Consider the following 17,384-nt stretch of genomic DNA (forward strand, 5'->3'; position numbering starts at 1 on the left):
GTGAGCTTGGTTCAGTTGGAGTCAATGACTTCATCTCTTATAAAACTGTTAAAGATCTCTGTAAACTATCCTTCACTCCTCCCTTGATATGATGCTTTCTGTACTGTTAGTAAGTGCAAGTACAAAGTCCTTTGTTAGAGAGACATATGGGCACACACAGAGACACAGACATAGGGACAGATTCACAAGATAGCATTTAAGCAGGCACAGATTCACACTCATACAAGAGACAGAAAAGGACAATGAAAGACATGGGTAGAAGAGAAGCCGAGAATCCAAATCTGGGCTTGCTCTCAATTTAATTAAACCAAGGGGAAGTGCTTTGACTTCTTTTCCTAATTTGACACCAACTTATTATCAGTAAATCTGACCTTATTATTAATGTGTTCAAAATTATGTAATAGAATATAGGCTACATTAGTGGGGGGACCAGAGAGAGAAAGACATCAAAAACATTCATTAATGCCAGACTCAGATGGTATAGAGCTCATATCTGTTAATGTGAGACCATAATGAGGTCAAAGTTGATTGGATACCAAAACCATCATGGAATGGGATCCTTTTAAATTTTTTGTTTCCAGGAGGACTTGGGTATATTTCCTTATTTTAAAAAATAATTCTATTGTATTCAGATAAGTAATTTTAGAAAATCATCTATTTTCATAACTCCTGGTTTTTCTCTTGTGAATCTAAGAAATGCTGAACTGTGCCTGCCACAGCCCCTTTGACATCCCATGTGACATCCAACATGCACCTCAATCAAACATGCTCAACATGGGATCTTGATTTTCTACAGTCTCTCCATCCTCAACTTCATCAATAAAATTCCACAATCCGAAAAGCTTTGAATTATCCTTGATTACTTGATTCAGTCCTGTATTCAGGTCTTTAGGAAATCATATTGACTCTACCTCCAAACAACCTAAATGTTGGCCAAAGCCCCCATAATCAGTTTCTCAACCGGATTAATATAACAGTCTACTAACTGATTTTCCTCAGCTTTCTCCCCAATGCTCTACAGAGTTCTCATCTTAATCCTTAAATGCTGCTGTTTCCAGAATTCAGCATCTAGTTTTTCTTCTTTCTTTTCTTCTTGCTCCCAGAACCTATTAGATAATTCCCCATGAATTCAACTAACACTCACACAGTAATGATTCCTGCGCATTTATTCTTTTTATTCCTTGAACACTCTGCTGACATGGGTAAGGGGCCCCAAAGCCCAGTAAAAACACCCATGGGATCCCAAAACAACAAACTGCATTGGCTGCTGGGAAATCTCCAGTCAAGAACCTCCCCCACCACATTCCCAACACCCTTCCACCCCTCCACCTCCCCACCCTCCACCGACCAAGCCCTACCTGGATTCAGTGTCTGTACCAGCACCAAGCATTTGTCTTTCATATCAAAATAGCTCTAGAAATAGAACTACAGTTTAAAAGCTGCTAGACAAAGCCACCTAGAAAGCGCTAAGTCAGAGAGACCCCGTCTATCCTCCTCACACACGCCTGTCTCTGCTTGCTCGCGTTAACTGACAGCATCTGCAGCTCACTTGTCGGAGTGGGGTTCATTTCTCTTGACCTCTCACTTATGCGCACAGTCTCCCACTCATGCTAACTGTTAGCAGCTAACGCTTGTCATCCACCTCTGAGACATTTCTCATGCCTACTGCATTCCTGTTTTCACTGAACCATTGCTTTTACCAGAGCCATTCCTTTCTTAGCCACCGTGTTAGAAAATCACCATATTAAAATGTTATTCGAGTGTCTGCTGCCCCAACCAGACAGTAAATTCTCCAAGAGAAGTGATCAGATAGCATCTGTTTCTGCATCTCTAGAAGTCACTATGTAGACAATTATTTGCCAAATAATGAATGCTCAATTAATGTTTGTTGAACTGGATAAAAACATTAAATGTAAGATCTTTCCAAGTTTCACACAGAGAGAGATGGTTCAGACTATATTATCAATGAACAAGAGTGGCACACCCTTTCTACATCTCCCAGGAAACATACTAATTTAGTCATTGTTATGACGGAGCCCTACTTAAGTGGGGCTGAGCGCCAAGACATGTTAGAAGAAGCTTGGATGCATCTGTTACTAAACTGCAGGCAAACACACCATTCTCAAAGCGTGGCAAGATGAGAATGAAAGTACTTTCTTTCAGAGTCCTAACTAAAGCTAGAAGTAATTCCATGGCTACAGGGATGTTTTAAGAACAAGATCATCATGTGACAAGCACCATCTGGGGACTGAAGTCATTCCAGCCATTTCTATAGTTGGTTCAGAAGAAAGGAAAAGTATTCTGAGTTTTAGCTGACTGCGTTTTCAGTGCATACTAGGTTTTTCTTTAAAATGTAGTTTAATTAAATGATTACATTAAAATTCAAATGCAACTATTCATTAATTTTTATGATATCTATGAAAGAAAATACATCCCTTCTTGACTTGTTCTATTAGAACAGATATGTCCTCCTTTATTATAACTCTATCTAAATTTAACGAACTTTTACATTTCCTATCAAAACTATTTGAGGATATTGTTCAGACATAAGCATTAGTTTAAGATATGCCTTGAAAAAATAAGAGAGAAAAATGTAAGGTAGCAAATACGTCAGAGTCCTCTAAAATGGATAAAGAGCTACAGCAGTGTGCGGCCTGCTCCACTGCTAAGACAGGACATTCAGTACTCACTCGTGTGTGCAGAGAAGTCAGTGTGAGCATCAGCTCCTTAGGTTCAGGTGAACTACAGTTGCAATTTAACTTGCAGGTGAGATAATTAAGGTGACAAACACAGTCACACTTTCTCTTCTCTATCAAAGTAATTCCAACACCTACTATCAAGGTTAGAAGATTTCTGTTTGTAGTATGAACCACTAACCCAATTTCTGCTTCCCTTATCATGAAGGCCAAAAAGAAGGTCAAAGCTAAGAGAAGCTGCATTAGTGCTTCCTTGAGAAATCCAACTCCTGAAGTAGACACAGAACTCAGGAAAACAGATATAGAGGCAGGGAGGACATCTAGAAACATATATCTTATTGTCCTATTGCTATGACAAAACATCATGGCAAGGCACTTACAGAAAGAAGGGTTAATTTGGTGCTGGCCCTCCCAAAGGGTTAGAGTCTATGATAAGAGAGCAAAGGTATGGCAGCAGACTGTTAGAGCCACAGCTGAGAGCTTACAACTGGACCCATAAGCAGGAGGCAGAGAACTGACTGGAAATGGCTTGAGTCTTCAAAACCCAATGAAACACCTCTTCCAACAAGGCCACACTTCCTAATCCTCACCAAACAGTTCCACTAACGAGCACATGAACCTATAGGGAGCATCATCACTCAAACCATCAAGGTTGGTAGCCGGACACAAGTGCTATAAATGGGTAAGGGGAAACACAAGGAAAGACAGCAGCATAGAAACAGATGGGGTAAATACCACTGAGGATGTCTGAAAAAGACATATGGAAACATTTTTATAAGCTTACTTGAAAACTTGTATATAGTACATATATACATATGTGGGAGTGGGGCTTAAGTGGAATTAGGCCACATAGGGTTATAAGGCTCCCAACAGCCATAGACTAACAAACCCCCCAAACATAGGAAACTTCCTTTTCAGTTGTTGGTCAGGGAGGTCCCAGAGGTTCTCAAAACAATATAGGCTGTTGCCATTATCCTTGGTGCCTTCCAGAACTTAAAAGTAAGACTCTATTACTGAAACATTACATACTTCAAATATAAGACTTAGAGAAATTGGTCTGGAATTCACCTGGAAGCCTTCTCTCTGAGGACTAGCTCTCATAGTATCTGAAAGTGCTATGCAAGCTAACAAGGGAGAAGAATCAACTATGCTATCCAGCTATAAAGCCGATCCCAGCAAGATACGCTCAGTGGTACAATATAGTGGCACTTTTGTTGTGGGGGTGACTACTAGCTGTCAATTTGAAATTAAATGGCCACTCACTAGGTGAAAATTCATACTTGGTACTATAAACTTAGCCAACTACCCATGTCTGGAAAAGACACAGTAAAGTAACTTGTTATTGCCATTTTCTTAAACCAATATAATTTCTTTGTTTTTGTTTTTGTTTTGTTTTTTGAGACAGGGTTTCTCTGTGTAGCCCTGGCTGTCCTGGAACTCACTCTGTAGACCAGGCTGGCCTCAAACTCAGAAATCCGCCTGCCTCTGCCTCCCAAGCACTGGGATTAAAGGCGTGCGCCACCACTGCCCAGCACCAATATAATTTCTAACTACATTCTAAATACTAGTTAACAAACAGATGTGTGTACTTCCTGTCCTTCATCAAAGATTCCTTTTGCAACAGATAGAAGCTATTAGAGATCCAAGACTGGACAAAAATCAGAAAATAAATGACTTTATGGTGCCTGCTCGGGCCCCAGTCAGCACATCTACAATGCAACCCCAACATCTAAGGCTCAGAGATCATGGAAGAGGGAAAGGAAAGATCGTAAGAGCCAGGATGCCTACTGCCACATGATATCTTCAAAGTCATGACCTGGCTGCTGCAACCATGAAATCTCAACAAATACGGTTGCCTAAACAAGACCCGAAGAATACTTAAGGCTGTCAAATCCAGACCTTAAATAATGGAGGTCCTAGACAGTATTTACATTTTAACTACTACAGAGAAATCTACATCTTTACCCAGATGTGAAAGAGAAATAAACTGTCCTTCCAAAGAGGGAGCTAATTAGTAAGCCAATTAATTTTCTACTGAATATCAACACATAGATACATACTAACAAAACAGAACAGGGTATTTTTAGCCTTTTGGAACTCAGCATTGGTAACCACACAATGAAAAAACTATGCTATAAATATTTTAGAAGAAAAGCATGTCCCAAGAATTAGCAACTGAGGACAAAAATAAAAACATAAATTTATATCATAAAACTACACCAGAGAAGATATTAAAAGCCCTTTCAAAATTGTATAAACTCTATATAATTATAAAAATGCCTTCCAGGCTATGAATACATTGTAAATGATAACTTCTTATTACATTACACATTTGTTCTTAAATTTTTAAATGTTAGATTTTTTAAAAATATTTTGCAATTTTTATTTTGAAGTAATTTCAAACATCAGAAAATGAAAGGACACAATTATACAAAAAATTTTATTTCACCTTCACCCAAGTTCCTTGTTACAATTCCAGCATGTGTTGGCCTCTCCACATACATGCGTACAATCAACTCATTTTTTTTTCCTATCAACAAGTTGAGAGCAAGCAGAAGATATGATAGTCCGTACTCTTAACCATCAGAGTTTACCATTCCCTGAAAGTAAGAACTCTAGCAAATTTAATCACTATCTAACTTGAAAATAAGAAATCTATACAATCATGCTATCTGATCCATCTTGTTCCTATGTGACCAAAGACCTTGCAGAAAGACACATGGCATGTAGCTGTTGTCACTCTTCAGTCACCTTCAACCCAGGTCAGGTCTTCCGTTGTCTTTCATGACTGAGGAGTCTTAAACACACAGGTCTTTCTTCTGCAAAGTGCCCCTTAGCCCAGGACTATACTGTTTTCTTCATAGTCTAACTCAAATCCTCAGAGCTCTCAGCCAGATTCCTGACAAACGATGCTCTCTTCCCGGCACAGTGCTTAAGAAGCACACACTGCCGATGTGATGTCAGTTTGTTCTGCCTGGTCATGTTGACAGTGACTATGAAAATATCACTTTCCTATTTTAAAGTCAACTGAGTATTTTATAAGGAGATATTCAGAGATGACATTAATATTCAGTTACAAAAGTACATGTACACACACACACACACACACACACACACACACACACACACACACACTTTATACCTTCCTAACACAACCATCAATCTAATGATGGCCTAATAGTGATTTTTCAAATTCTATAATTTCCTCCATATTTGTTGGCACACATTTTATAGCAACAAGGAGAGTTGCTTATCCTCCATATTTAAATTTTTTAATAGGATGGGTACCTATCATATACAATGGATTATCATCAATTATTGTTTACTTTTAATGTTCAAATCGGTGAGTTCTTCTGTGGTTTTGATATGCTAATATCATTTATTGAAAATCTCCTTGATCTCATCTTCTGTTTCTTGAACCAATCTTTAGTTCAGCCCTAATCTCAGGAATTAGATCCTATTAGCAGACGTGGGATTTAGACTTTCAGGCACTTGGTGTGATTATAGTTTCTAGGCTCTGTTAGGTCACAGAGCTAGAAAATGTATAAACACAAACACACACACACACACACACACACACACCTTTTCATGCATATTGGGCAATATTATCCTCTGGCCATGACATGGCCACTATCATATTAAAATCAGAGCTACTGTGTTCACCAACGTAAGACTTTCACAAGAATGCCCACTGCCATTCCCTGGTAGAAGGGAGAGCAGGTTCACAAAGCAGTGTATGAGCACTCTCTCAGGCGGCAGCACACAAGGCATTCACAAAGCTGTGCACTAGACACACAGGACGAATCCTGAGTACACAGTGTGGCCAAATGTAAACTCTCCTGGCTCCTGTAAGCACCTCGGCTTAAACTCCCTGGTACACCAAACTAGATCTGAGTGGAATCATTTCCTTATTATGCTGTGTGATCACCATCTGGGGCAAGAAGACACTTGTTCACATCTTCTCAGGAGAAACAATTCTGATATGTATGCACTGAAAACCAACATGAGTCATGTTCATATCTCCATTTCCAAGCCAGTAGCTCAGGGCCCTTTCATGCCTTCCTTTTTCCGTGTTCATAATCTTCCTTCAGCAGTGGGATACCTAACTCCTACGACAGTGAACATATCCATCCCTTTGTTGGCTCTACTTGTTTATTTGCCCTATATAACAAATCTCCCAGCCATGCCCACACCTGAATGTTTGCCTCCCACCATTGCTTTCTTGTACTGGTATCAAATGCTTCTTGTCTCAGAAGAGGAGAGAAGAGAAAACAAAGAAAAAAAGATGGGTAAGGAAAAATAAGAGGAGTACAGAAAAATAGTAAGATGGAAAGGAATGTGAAATGAAGAAGATGGAGAGGAAGGAAAAGCAGATACTCACTTTTAAAACCCCCTCCACAGCCATCTTCCCTTCGTGTCCTAGTAAAATCGTGTATGGATACATCCACTGGATTGCATGTTCAATGGACATCATGGGAAAGGAATCCTATTTAGGAGCAGACATATATAGAGGTCAGCAACAGCTCAGTCACAGACAACGTATCTTAAATGTACATATCATGCTAAAGTTGCTTTATTTTCCCCGAAGCAGAAATAAAAGTATCTTGCAGCAATATAAAAAAGCAAAGCCTTCTTTTCTTCCTGTCCTGCGTCATATCCCTGAGAGAGCCACACACTCCCACCTTCTGGATTGCTGGTCCCCATGCTTCTTTATCTAGTTCTGGCCTCGTTCTGGAGTTCTAGATCAAAGCCCTCAGCTACCTGACATAGGACCCTACAGTCTATAGATCTGCTGCTCCTGCAGGAGCACACATCTTCCTCCAGTCACTCAAAGCACCACACTTCCATCCTTTATTAATCTGAATTCATCTCGTCTATATCCATCAAGCCTCACAATTATAACTCCAAAGTTACAAAGTGTTCGTTAGCCTCAAATTCTTCACCCAAATTGTACTGCACTCAAGTCTGTTCACACGATTCAGGGAGTTACTGCCTATTAGATCCTTCTCCTGAACCACTGCCAACAAGCCATCGAGCAGTGGAGCCATGTTCTGGACATGTAGGGTGCTCCAATTCTTAGCAGCTGCACTTTAAGAAAACACTGCCTTTACCTTCAAGTAGCTCAGAAGGAATTGGGGGTGGAAGGGTACACATGCAATCAGGGGTGGCAATATGTTAACAACAGGGGCTTCTAATTGAAGAGACTATTAGTGTTTGCTTTGCTATTTTTAAACTTATTTTTTTCAGATTAGAGAATTTTCAAAGTAAAAATTACTGAGGAAAAGTGAAAAGAGACGTATAGAATTTAGTAAACAAGAAGTATGCCGGATGTACACAGTGTAAACACTAGACAGGAAAGCCAACTGTCTGACTACCTGCAAACACTGGGGAAAGCCTTCCTCGGCAGGGTCCCACTCTGTTTCAACAATCTCCTCCCATTCACTGCCATGAACAAGAATCTCCCTACTCTCCTGTCTATAACAGAGGTATCTCCATTAACATAAAATGATCACATCACACTCCATCTACTTCACAACCTTTGGTGGGCCGTTCCTCCCTCACCATAAAACCCAAGCAGGCTTACTCATCAACAAAATAACTCACGGTAGGGTTCTAACCTCTGTCTCTACCACAAACACATAGTTCTACAACTTGTTCTCATTCTGCAAACATTCCAGGCCCATCTGTGACTGAACATTCTGTATGTGCCCTCTGCCCTAAAGGCTTTCCCATCATTCCAGACAGGACACCACATGCTTTGAGAAAACAACTGTGTTCCCTGCAAATGTATTCAGGTCTGCTCTTATGTCTCTACATGTGGGCCAGCTTCCTATCCCTTCCCACACTTACAAAAATCTTGCAAATAAAAGCTGCCATTAGGCTCCTGGAGCCATCTTTTTTGACAAGTTGGGAGACCTTCCAGCACCTAGAAACCTTGTCCTTTAGGATAACCACTAACCAGTGACTCCTGGAAGCTAGGGTGGGAAAGTTCAGCTGCCTTGCCTCAGGCTGGGTCAACTTAGCCATCTCTTTCCCTATGGTGTATCTATTCTTTGATCAGCCAGAAGCTGTCTTTCCCCTGGAACCTTCAGAAGGCTGCATTTCTACCTCTCCCTTTAAAACTGCAAGCTCCCCAGAGACCAAGAAGGCACAGTTTGTTCCAGTGCACACATCCATCTCAGGCCTTTTATAGAAGAAAATGACAAGACAGCTCAAGTAACCAATCTCTAATGATAAGCTTCAATTTGCCTTTGCCACATTTGAATATATGCATCTGCCGTTCAATTATTTTATACTTACCAGGATTTGAACTGCCTCTGGCAGACTATCTAAGGGAAAGTCTGGAAGCCCAAGTGTAGAGGATTCTTGGGAACAGAGGGTTGTCGCAAAGGACAAGAGCTGAGAAATCCTAGAGGGACAATGTTCAAATTGTATTTGATAACTTTAACATGTAAAATGTACATTATGTTGAACATAGTTAGGCTGATTTCATTAATCTAAAAACCACAAAATATACTATAAATTCCTAAAGAACCACAGTTCATATCATATCCCATTAAAAATTCAGAAACTGACTGACTACCTAGACAATTCCTTTAACCTATCATAATATGTGAGTACTTTACAATCTGGTCTAAGTTCATCAGGTAAGCTGCATCCCCACCTTCCTAAAGCTCAAAGCTGAGGTGTAGGTACTGAAAGGGTTTGAACGCTGAGAAGAAAGCACAGCTCTCAAGTCCCCACTTCGTACTGAGATCCTTAGGACCCCGCTTCACTCGCGGCTGCAAAGGCCGATTCAGACTCTTGGACTCATTTCAATGCGCATGTCTCTGGGAAGCCTTCTAGAAAGACTCAACAAACTAAACTAATAAGCAGGGTTTTTTTTTTTTTTTTTTTGGTTTAACAACAACAAATTTAATTTTTAAACAAATTAAATGTTTAATCATCCAATATTTATAAAGTATACTTACTTCTCAGCAGGAACATTGGCTCCAACTGAATATAATAGTTTTAGTTGGTCCTAAATAATAGAAACATATACAACCAATGAATAATGAATACAACAGTTGAAACACAAATGCTTTATAAATAAACCAAACTTTTAATTAAGTAGACACTGTAATTTACAGCATTCCATGATATATTCTATTTAATAAAGGGAAAGGCAGCCTTTAAAAAAAAAAGTCAGAGGGTACTAGAGAGATGGCTCAGCAGTTAAGAAAACTGACTGCTCTTCCAGAGGTCCTGAGTTCAATTCCCAGCAATTATATGGTGGCTCACAACCATCTGTAATGGGATCCAATGCCCTCTTCTGGTCTGAAGACAGCTACAGTGTACTCATATAAATAAAAATAAATGAAAACATCCTTTTAAAAAAATGTTTTAAAAGGGCAGGGAGTTAGAGATAAGCAGTTAAGAGCACTGGCTGCTCTTCCCGCGGAGCCAAGTGCAATTCCCAGCAACCCCATGGTGGCTCACAACTGTCTATAACTTCAGTTCCAAGGGATCAGATGCCTTCTTTTAGCCTCCACAGGTACTAAACACATGAGTGGGTCACATAGGCATACATGTAGGCAAAACATTCATCCATATAAAATAAAAACAAAAAGAGGAGCTGCAGAGATGGCTCAGTGGTTAAGAACACCGACTGATCTTCCAGAGGTCTTGAGTTCAAGTCCCAGCAACCACATGGTGGCTCACAACCATCTGTAAAGGAATCTGATGCCCTCTTCTGGTGTGTCTGAAGACAGCTATAGTGTACTCATGTACATAAAATAAATAGATAAATCTTTAAAAAAAAAAAAAAAAAAAAAGACTGTGCAACCTAAAAATTTTTTAAAAGATAAGTAAAAACAGAAATAAAAATATACTAACATTGATATAGAACTTAATGTCTTATTATAGATAAAAACCATCTCAAGCACTGTGTCCTTGGCATACTTACCTGAAAGGGTAGAAAATAAATATCTCTGGCTTGAAACCGAGAACGGAGAGGGGGGTCTAATGGGTTCCCAGAGTACCTGGGCACGGGCAAGCCCAAGGCAATCACTCGGAAATTCTCGCTGACGCGGACAATCTTCCACGCGTCCAGCTCCTCTTTACTGTGATCCTGTGAAAGTAAGAGATCGAACACCACAGCAGAAGTGAGCAGACTGCAGCTGCCAGAGCCAGTGACACAGACTTCAAAGGCAAGAGTGCTGAGAGGTGAGGAATACTGCACAACACATGAGGATCCAATGCCTCGGACAGCTGGGAGCCTGAAGGCTGTGCTGTTAGGTAGGAAAGATAGCCCACACACCCAGGAACAAAGGAGCCTGAGACAGACAGCCACGCTCTAGTCCATGATGTGAAAGGAGAGGGCCAGAGGGCAGATATTATCAAAAAGCTGGACCTAGAACAGACTTTTCACCAGAGTCAAGGCTGCCCACAGACCTTCTTAATAGAAGTAGATGTACTTCTTTCTATTAAGGCATATGACTAACAATATTAGTTTTTTAAAACTCACTTTTCTGATTTAACTTTTCAGAATTTCACATCCACAGTCCACAAATTCTCATGTAATTAGCCACAATACAGATAGACAACATTTTATGAATGAACAAAACAGAGGTCAAAGGGGTTACACAACATGCCCATGATCCGTCCAGTGTAAGGAAGGCAGAGCTGAGAGAAGAGCAACAGGCTATTCTGGAGACATAATAGGTTGTGACTCAGCCACTTGATACAAGCTCTAGCTAAACTACCACAGATATTTGTGAGTTTACTCCAGGAGCCTCAATTTTCTCACATATAATGTACAAATAACATAACTTACATGGTTCTGAGTACCATGAAAACTAAACAGTAGGATATATATGATGAATATCCACATATATCCACCAGGCAGACTCCTGGTAAATGTGCCTCTCTTCTCCGTCTAACTCTATCAATGACTCATCAGTCATACAGATTCATGATATTCTTCAAAGTCCATAAATGTGTATATGGACGCATATACATAATGTATATGTATATACACAGACATGTGGGCCCTTGTGCATGCACACACTTTTAAAACAGTGGTTCTCAATCTGTGGGTAGCAACCCATTTAGGGGTGTTAAACAACCCTTCCACAGGTTGCCTAAAACCATCAGAAACACAGATACATTCAATTCCTAACAGTACCAGAACTACAGCTGTGAAGTAGCAATGAAAATAATGTCATGGTGGGTCACCCCAACATGAGGAACTGTATAAAGAACGACAGCACTAGAAAGGCTGAAACCCAGTGTTTTAAGAGTTTTAAGTCCACAGCTTTGACTAGATTTTCCAGGGGTACAGTAATATGGTAGTATAGAAATTTTTAACATGGTATTCAAAACCTTCCCTGTCGTCCTGTGTCTGATTCTCCCCACCTCAACAACCCCCACCTTCTATGATCCTGCGGCTTCAACTTACCAACAACTGCGAAGACCGCATGCGTCACTAGTGTGAACGTATGTGCAGTGGAACTGCCTTCCACTGGTACAGTATAAGCACAAAAGCTCAACAGAAGAACTTAGGAAGTCTGTTGAATAATTGTATGAACCAATTTTTAAAGTAAACCTAATCATAATTGAAATCACAAATCATACATCTATTAATGTAACTCTACTAAGTAACCTCAAGACAGTGTGCCACATACACTAGAAAACAAATGTTTGCATTCAGACTTGTCTGAAATCCTCAAAACACAGATAATCAGAAGATCAAGTTTATACACACTAGTTACTTCTATAATAATAAAACTCCACCTTCCTCATATAAACAAAACTAATAAGAGAGTAGGAAATAGATGAGATAGATGGTAGACATGACAGAGAGCCAGATAAGGGGGGGGAGAGAGACAGACATGGGGTACAGTACATGTAATTGAGTTTGGGGGTACATGCACCTGATGCTAACATAACCAGTTTGACAGAAATTAAGATACTTTAATAAGACATTTGTATCTTTCAATCTGACAATTAGATTATTAAAACAATGGTCCCCAAAAGAAGTAAGAATCACCAGGGATCTTGTGCTGGGAGAAGGAAAGGGGACCAGCCAGAGGGGAAACAGTCTCTGTGGAAGAGATTTCAAACTGTTCTAACAATTCATCAGACACCTTACAAAATGAGACTGAAGCCTCTGTAATGATGGACAGTGGTGGGCGGGACTACACCTTGGCCAGGACTGTTCGGATCTCCCCATTCTTGGCCTTTTAGTTAAATATAGATCTCACCTCAGGGCCCCAAAAATGAACAAGGATTTCAGGGGTTTGTTGGATCTCTTTGTCCTTCTTTCCAATGTGACCACATGGCTACATCGCCTTTCTTTGGCTCTACTTTTTGTTTCATTCTTTTGAATGGGCTATGGAGGGTAGGTGGGCAGACCTGCCTTCAGGCATGGGGTGAGCCTCAGTTTGCTAACACATGCACACAGATGCATGGATGCAGAGGTCAGAAGGGGAGATCTGTCATCATCCTCTACCACGTTTCCCTTCAGTGCTTTCACACTGGAGATCGTGGTGACTCAAGCTCAGGTTCAGCGAGCTCTAGGGTCTGTCTCTCTCTGCCCCCCAATAATTAAGTCACAAGTACATGCAGCCATGATCAGCTTTTTATGTGGGTGCTAGGAGTCTGAACTCAGGTCTTCGTGTGCAGAACAATCACTCGTATCCACTGAGCCACCTCGCCAGCTACAAGGTTTCTTAGATGTTAAAACTTAGGAATTGAACCTAGGAAAAAGAAAGAAACTTCTGTTGTGGGAGACAAAGATGAGAGAGAGAGAGAGAGAGAGAGAGAGAGAGAGAGAGAGAGAGAGAGAGAGAGAGAGAGATGTATAGATATATCCACAGAAAGTGTCATAGGATATGTGTTAAGAAGGACATATTCCTATATCTATATTCATGAGATCCTGAGGAATCAGAAATATTTATCAACAAAAAGTATGTGTTTATGTTAACAACTACTTGGGGAAAAAACAATATAACTAGATCCTTCTCATTTGATGATAACCATGCCTCATGTGCTAAAAATCCCTTTGTATTTCTCATGTCCTGAGTTTGTATCCAAAGCAATAAAATATTCAATAAATTCTGCTTTAAGGATAAAGAATATACCAATCTGTTGGTATGAAGTAATAATATGCTTTAAAATAATTATGTGCTTTAGTAATATTTTTCTAAAATTTTTACTAAAATCAGTAAGTAATATAATCTCTAGTTGTGTATAGTTATTTTATAACTTGAAAGTGGCTAAAGGGAAAGTATTCTACATGATATCTACCTTTTCTTAAAGACAAACTATAAAATTTGCCTTTATTGTCTATAATAAACACACTATGATAACATGAAGGTATAAATTTAACTTTTTCTTATTGATTAAATCTACAATCATCTACTTATATTAGGATGAGATCATTTTTACAGATATCTAGGAGAAAATGACCACTGAGCTAGGACAACACCATGTAGGTGCTTCCACAGACTGCTATACTGTTATAAGGTGAGTTATAGAGAAGCAGACTCTGTGTACAGAACCCAGAGCATCAGTTCAATCAGAGACACTCCCACATCAATATCTATTATCAAGTGGCCAGTGTGTTCTAGGTCTGTGTTAGCAGTTTCAGAGTGAAGTACAGGACACAGGCTGGAGAGAGGCTCAGCGGGTGAATGTACTGGCAGTGCATGAGGACCTGAATTTGAATCTCCAGAACCCATGTGAAAACCAGACACATGAAATAAACATCTATAACCCCAGGACTCCTTCAGGGAGATGAGAGGTGAACACACACACAGCAGTATATGATGAACTTCTGAGCAAAGTATAACAGATTAGCACATGCATATCTGTAAATAAAGACGTGAGAAAGACTTCCAGTCGCAGAGTGTCGCATGGCTACAGAGGCTGCACCAGCTGCTCAGAGATTCAGTGTAGTGCAGCTAAAGCTCAATGACCAAGGGTGAAGCTTCTCATCACTGCTTACCTCACTGCTAAGCCTTTGAAGAGCCCTCCTTGGACAAGTAGTGAAGAGTAGGGGCTGCTTTTCCAGAATTCCCAGCATGCATGTGATGCTCACAACTGTCCATAAGTGTTGCCCTCTTTGTACACATTATGTCACATCACTTATTTATTGCATTGACTATTCATTCAACAGAATAGTTCACGAATATCATATGCTAAGCATTTTTCAAAGGGTATGAAAACTCCCTGCCCATTTAAAATGTATACACTGATAGAGGGAGGAGGCAGTAAACCCAGAACATAAGTAACCCTTCAGAGTGTCAGGAGACAGCACAGGGGGACCTGAAGCATCACAAGGGTACGGATATAGAGGACAGACTTCAGTGTAACTCAGAGCATCAAGGTGAGTTTCATCAATAATGAAACATATGTGAAGGGGTTGTAGGAGTGAGACAAGCAAATACCTGGAAAAAAACATTTGAGGAACAAGAAAATACCTGTGCAAAGTCTAGACCAGGGAGAAGCCTACTGAGTAAGTATAGCATAGCAGTGTCTAGTTGCTGGACAAGAGTCAAAAATCAGGCAGATAGAAAGACCCGAGGAAAGAGATGACAGGGCCTGATTATGTGGGTGTCCTATTGCACTGGAAAGGGTCCCCAATTCTACTCTGAAACAGGAAGCCACTAGGGTCAGAGCACAGTACAGATTCATTTTTGTTTTGGTTGAGTTTGGGATTGTTGTTTGTTTTTCTGAGACAAGATCATAAGCATCCCTGTGGGCCTACAGCTCACTAGGTACTGAAGGGTAACCGTGAGCTTCTGACTCTCCCACCTCAACCTGTGAAACGCTGAGGTCACAGGTGGGAGACACGTGTTTCAAATCAACCACTGACTCGGGTGTGGGTGCTGAGTACCAAGTGGAGAGGAGAGATGGAAGCAGAGTTAACTCCAGTGGTAGGCAGGAAATACTAGTGGCCTGGATCATCAGGTATTTTACATGTGTGAAGTATGTCTGTGTACCATATGTGCACCTGGGACCTTTAGAAGCCAGGAGAGAACAGCGGAGCTCCTGGGACTGGAGTTAGAGACAGTGTGAGTCGTCAAGTGAATGCAGGGAATCAAAGTGGATCCTCTGGAAAAGCAGCACCTGCTCTTAACCACTGAGCCATCTCTCCAGCCCCCAGCGTAGCTTCTTAACATCCCATTCACATCTGTCAGTCCCTACTGAACACTGCATTTTCTGAGTTTAAGAACTGGACTTTTGTATCCCAGATGCTCAGCACTGTCTAAAAGTCATCGCCTTGATAGTTGTTAAAATAAAGAAGGAAAAGGGAGAGAAATGGGTAAGAGGAGAATAGCTATTGAGGCGTAAGAGGAATGGGGGGCCCAGCAATCCAGGTCTTTGCAGATGGAAGCCTTTCAAAATCATATAAACTCTTGATTTACTCAGGCTGTTTGCCAAACAGAAGGTCCTCCTGAGCACCTGTCTCAGTTCAGAGCCACATCCCACTTCCGCGGCAGGGGCCAGCAGCTGGCTTTCCCTCTCTTACTTGGAGAAGCTTGTCATAGCGCTCGGCAGACATCAGGAAGCGCCCATCTTCTAGCTGCATCTCCCGGTTTTCCAGCAAGTTGTTCAATACTGGAAGCACATTCCTCTCTGCCTTTTCCAAGCCTTCTAAAACCAGCGTCCTGCCTTCTGTGGCAGCCCGAACAGCACACTATTTCCAAGAAATACAAAGGGAAGATGAAATCAGCAAGAGCAGCAGGGCATGCCTGATTACACCTGCACTGGAACTGAACGTGTTCCTTGTTCTAGAGACAGAGAATCAGGACAGGTAGATTCAGTCTTAATTTTGTTTTCTCTGCCTTTCTGATCTCAGACAAACAATTCTACCTCTTTGTGCCTGTTTGTTCATCTGTTAAATGAAGAGAGCTGGAGAGGATCTCTAGGGTTTTTTGAAACATTACATTTTAGATTACATAGCCAATGACATAGAAAACTAACAGTCATCTGTGAATGGGTAACGTAATGAAACAAGGGAACAGATTCCTTAATTGGGGAAGAAGAACAAAGGTAATGGCCTGGCCTCTGTTCCATGAGTCTTGTGAAAACCAAAAATCTGGGCAGGGAAGCTTAAAGACCACAGTGTTTACTAACGCGTCATTAAAACACGGTCTGTTTTTGTGTGATGTTCGATGCTGACAACATTTGGCTGACTGAACTGATAAGTAAGTACTGTATCCCCATGGATTTAAGAAAATTAGGAATGGAAGCAAACAGGGAGTAAGTAATAATGACCCAGAAACTGGTGAAGCATCTCCTTTAGTGTACAGGTCCTGAGCATAAATGTTTACATCAAAGTCCCTGAAAATCAGCTTTAGAGAAAAATCTAATTCGAATTTCTCCACATGCAACACAGATGATAGAATTAATGCTGCTAAATCTATTTTGCCACTCCTTTCGTCATCTTTGGCTTCATGACACTGGAGTTTCTTAGAATAACGGGCTCTCCTTTACTCTAAGTTCCTTAAATGTAGTTCCAGACTTACACCACTCATCACAATGGCTTCTACTCACAACAGCTCATGCTGCTTCCAAGTTAACTGCCATCCCTAGGCTCCAGGAACCTTTTCTATGCTAACCTAATTCCAAACTCCAGCTCTCCCAAGCTTCAGGTCTACATGGCTGCACTCCATAGATGTCTGCAATCAGACCCCACAG

The 17,384-nt window shown here is 40.7% G+C and overlaps 1 protein-coding gene across 2 annotated transcripts in view; it reads right to left on the reverse strand.

Moving 5' to 3' along the window:
* Positions 1-17,384, reverse strand: part of Vwa8 (von Willebrand factor A domain containing 8) — a 320,110-nt gene that overhangs the window by 238,046 nt on the left and 64,680 nt on the right. For both annotated transcript variants that reach the window (XM_034497994.2, XM_076930688.1), the window contains 5 exons: positions 16,213-16,380; positions 10,642-10,806; positions 9,668-9,717; positions 8,997-9,105; positions 7,078-7,182 (listed from right to left, as the gene is read on the reverse strand). In XM_034497994.2, the coding sequence (XP_034353885.1) occupies positions 7,078-7,182; positions 8,997-9,105; positions 9,668-9,717; positions 10,642-10,806; positions 16,213-16,380 (597 nt within the window). The remainder of the gene's footprint in view (positions 1-7,077; positions 7,183-8,996; positions 9,106-9,667; positions 9,718-10,641; positions 10,807-16,212; positions 16,381-17,384) is intronic.

Source organism: Arvicanthis niloticus, chromosome 3 (genome assembly GCF_011762505.2).
Source record: "Arvicanthis niloticus isolate mArvNil1 chromosome 3, mArvNil1.pat.X, whole genome shotgun sequence".
Classification (NCBI taxonomy): Eukaryota; Metazoa; Chordata; class Mammalia; order Rodentia; family Muridae; genus Arvicanthis; species Arvicanthis niloticus.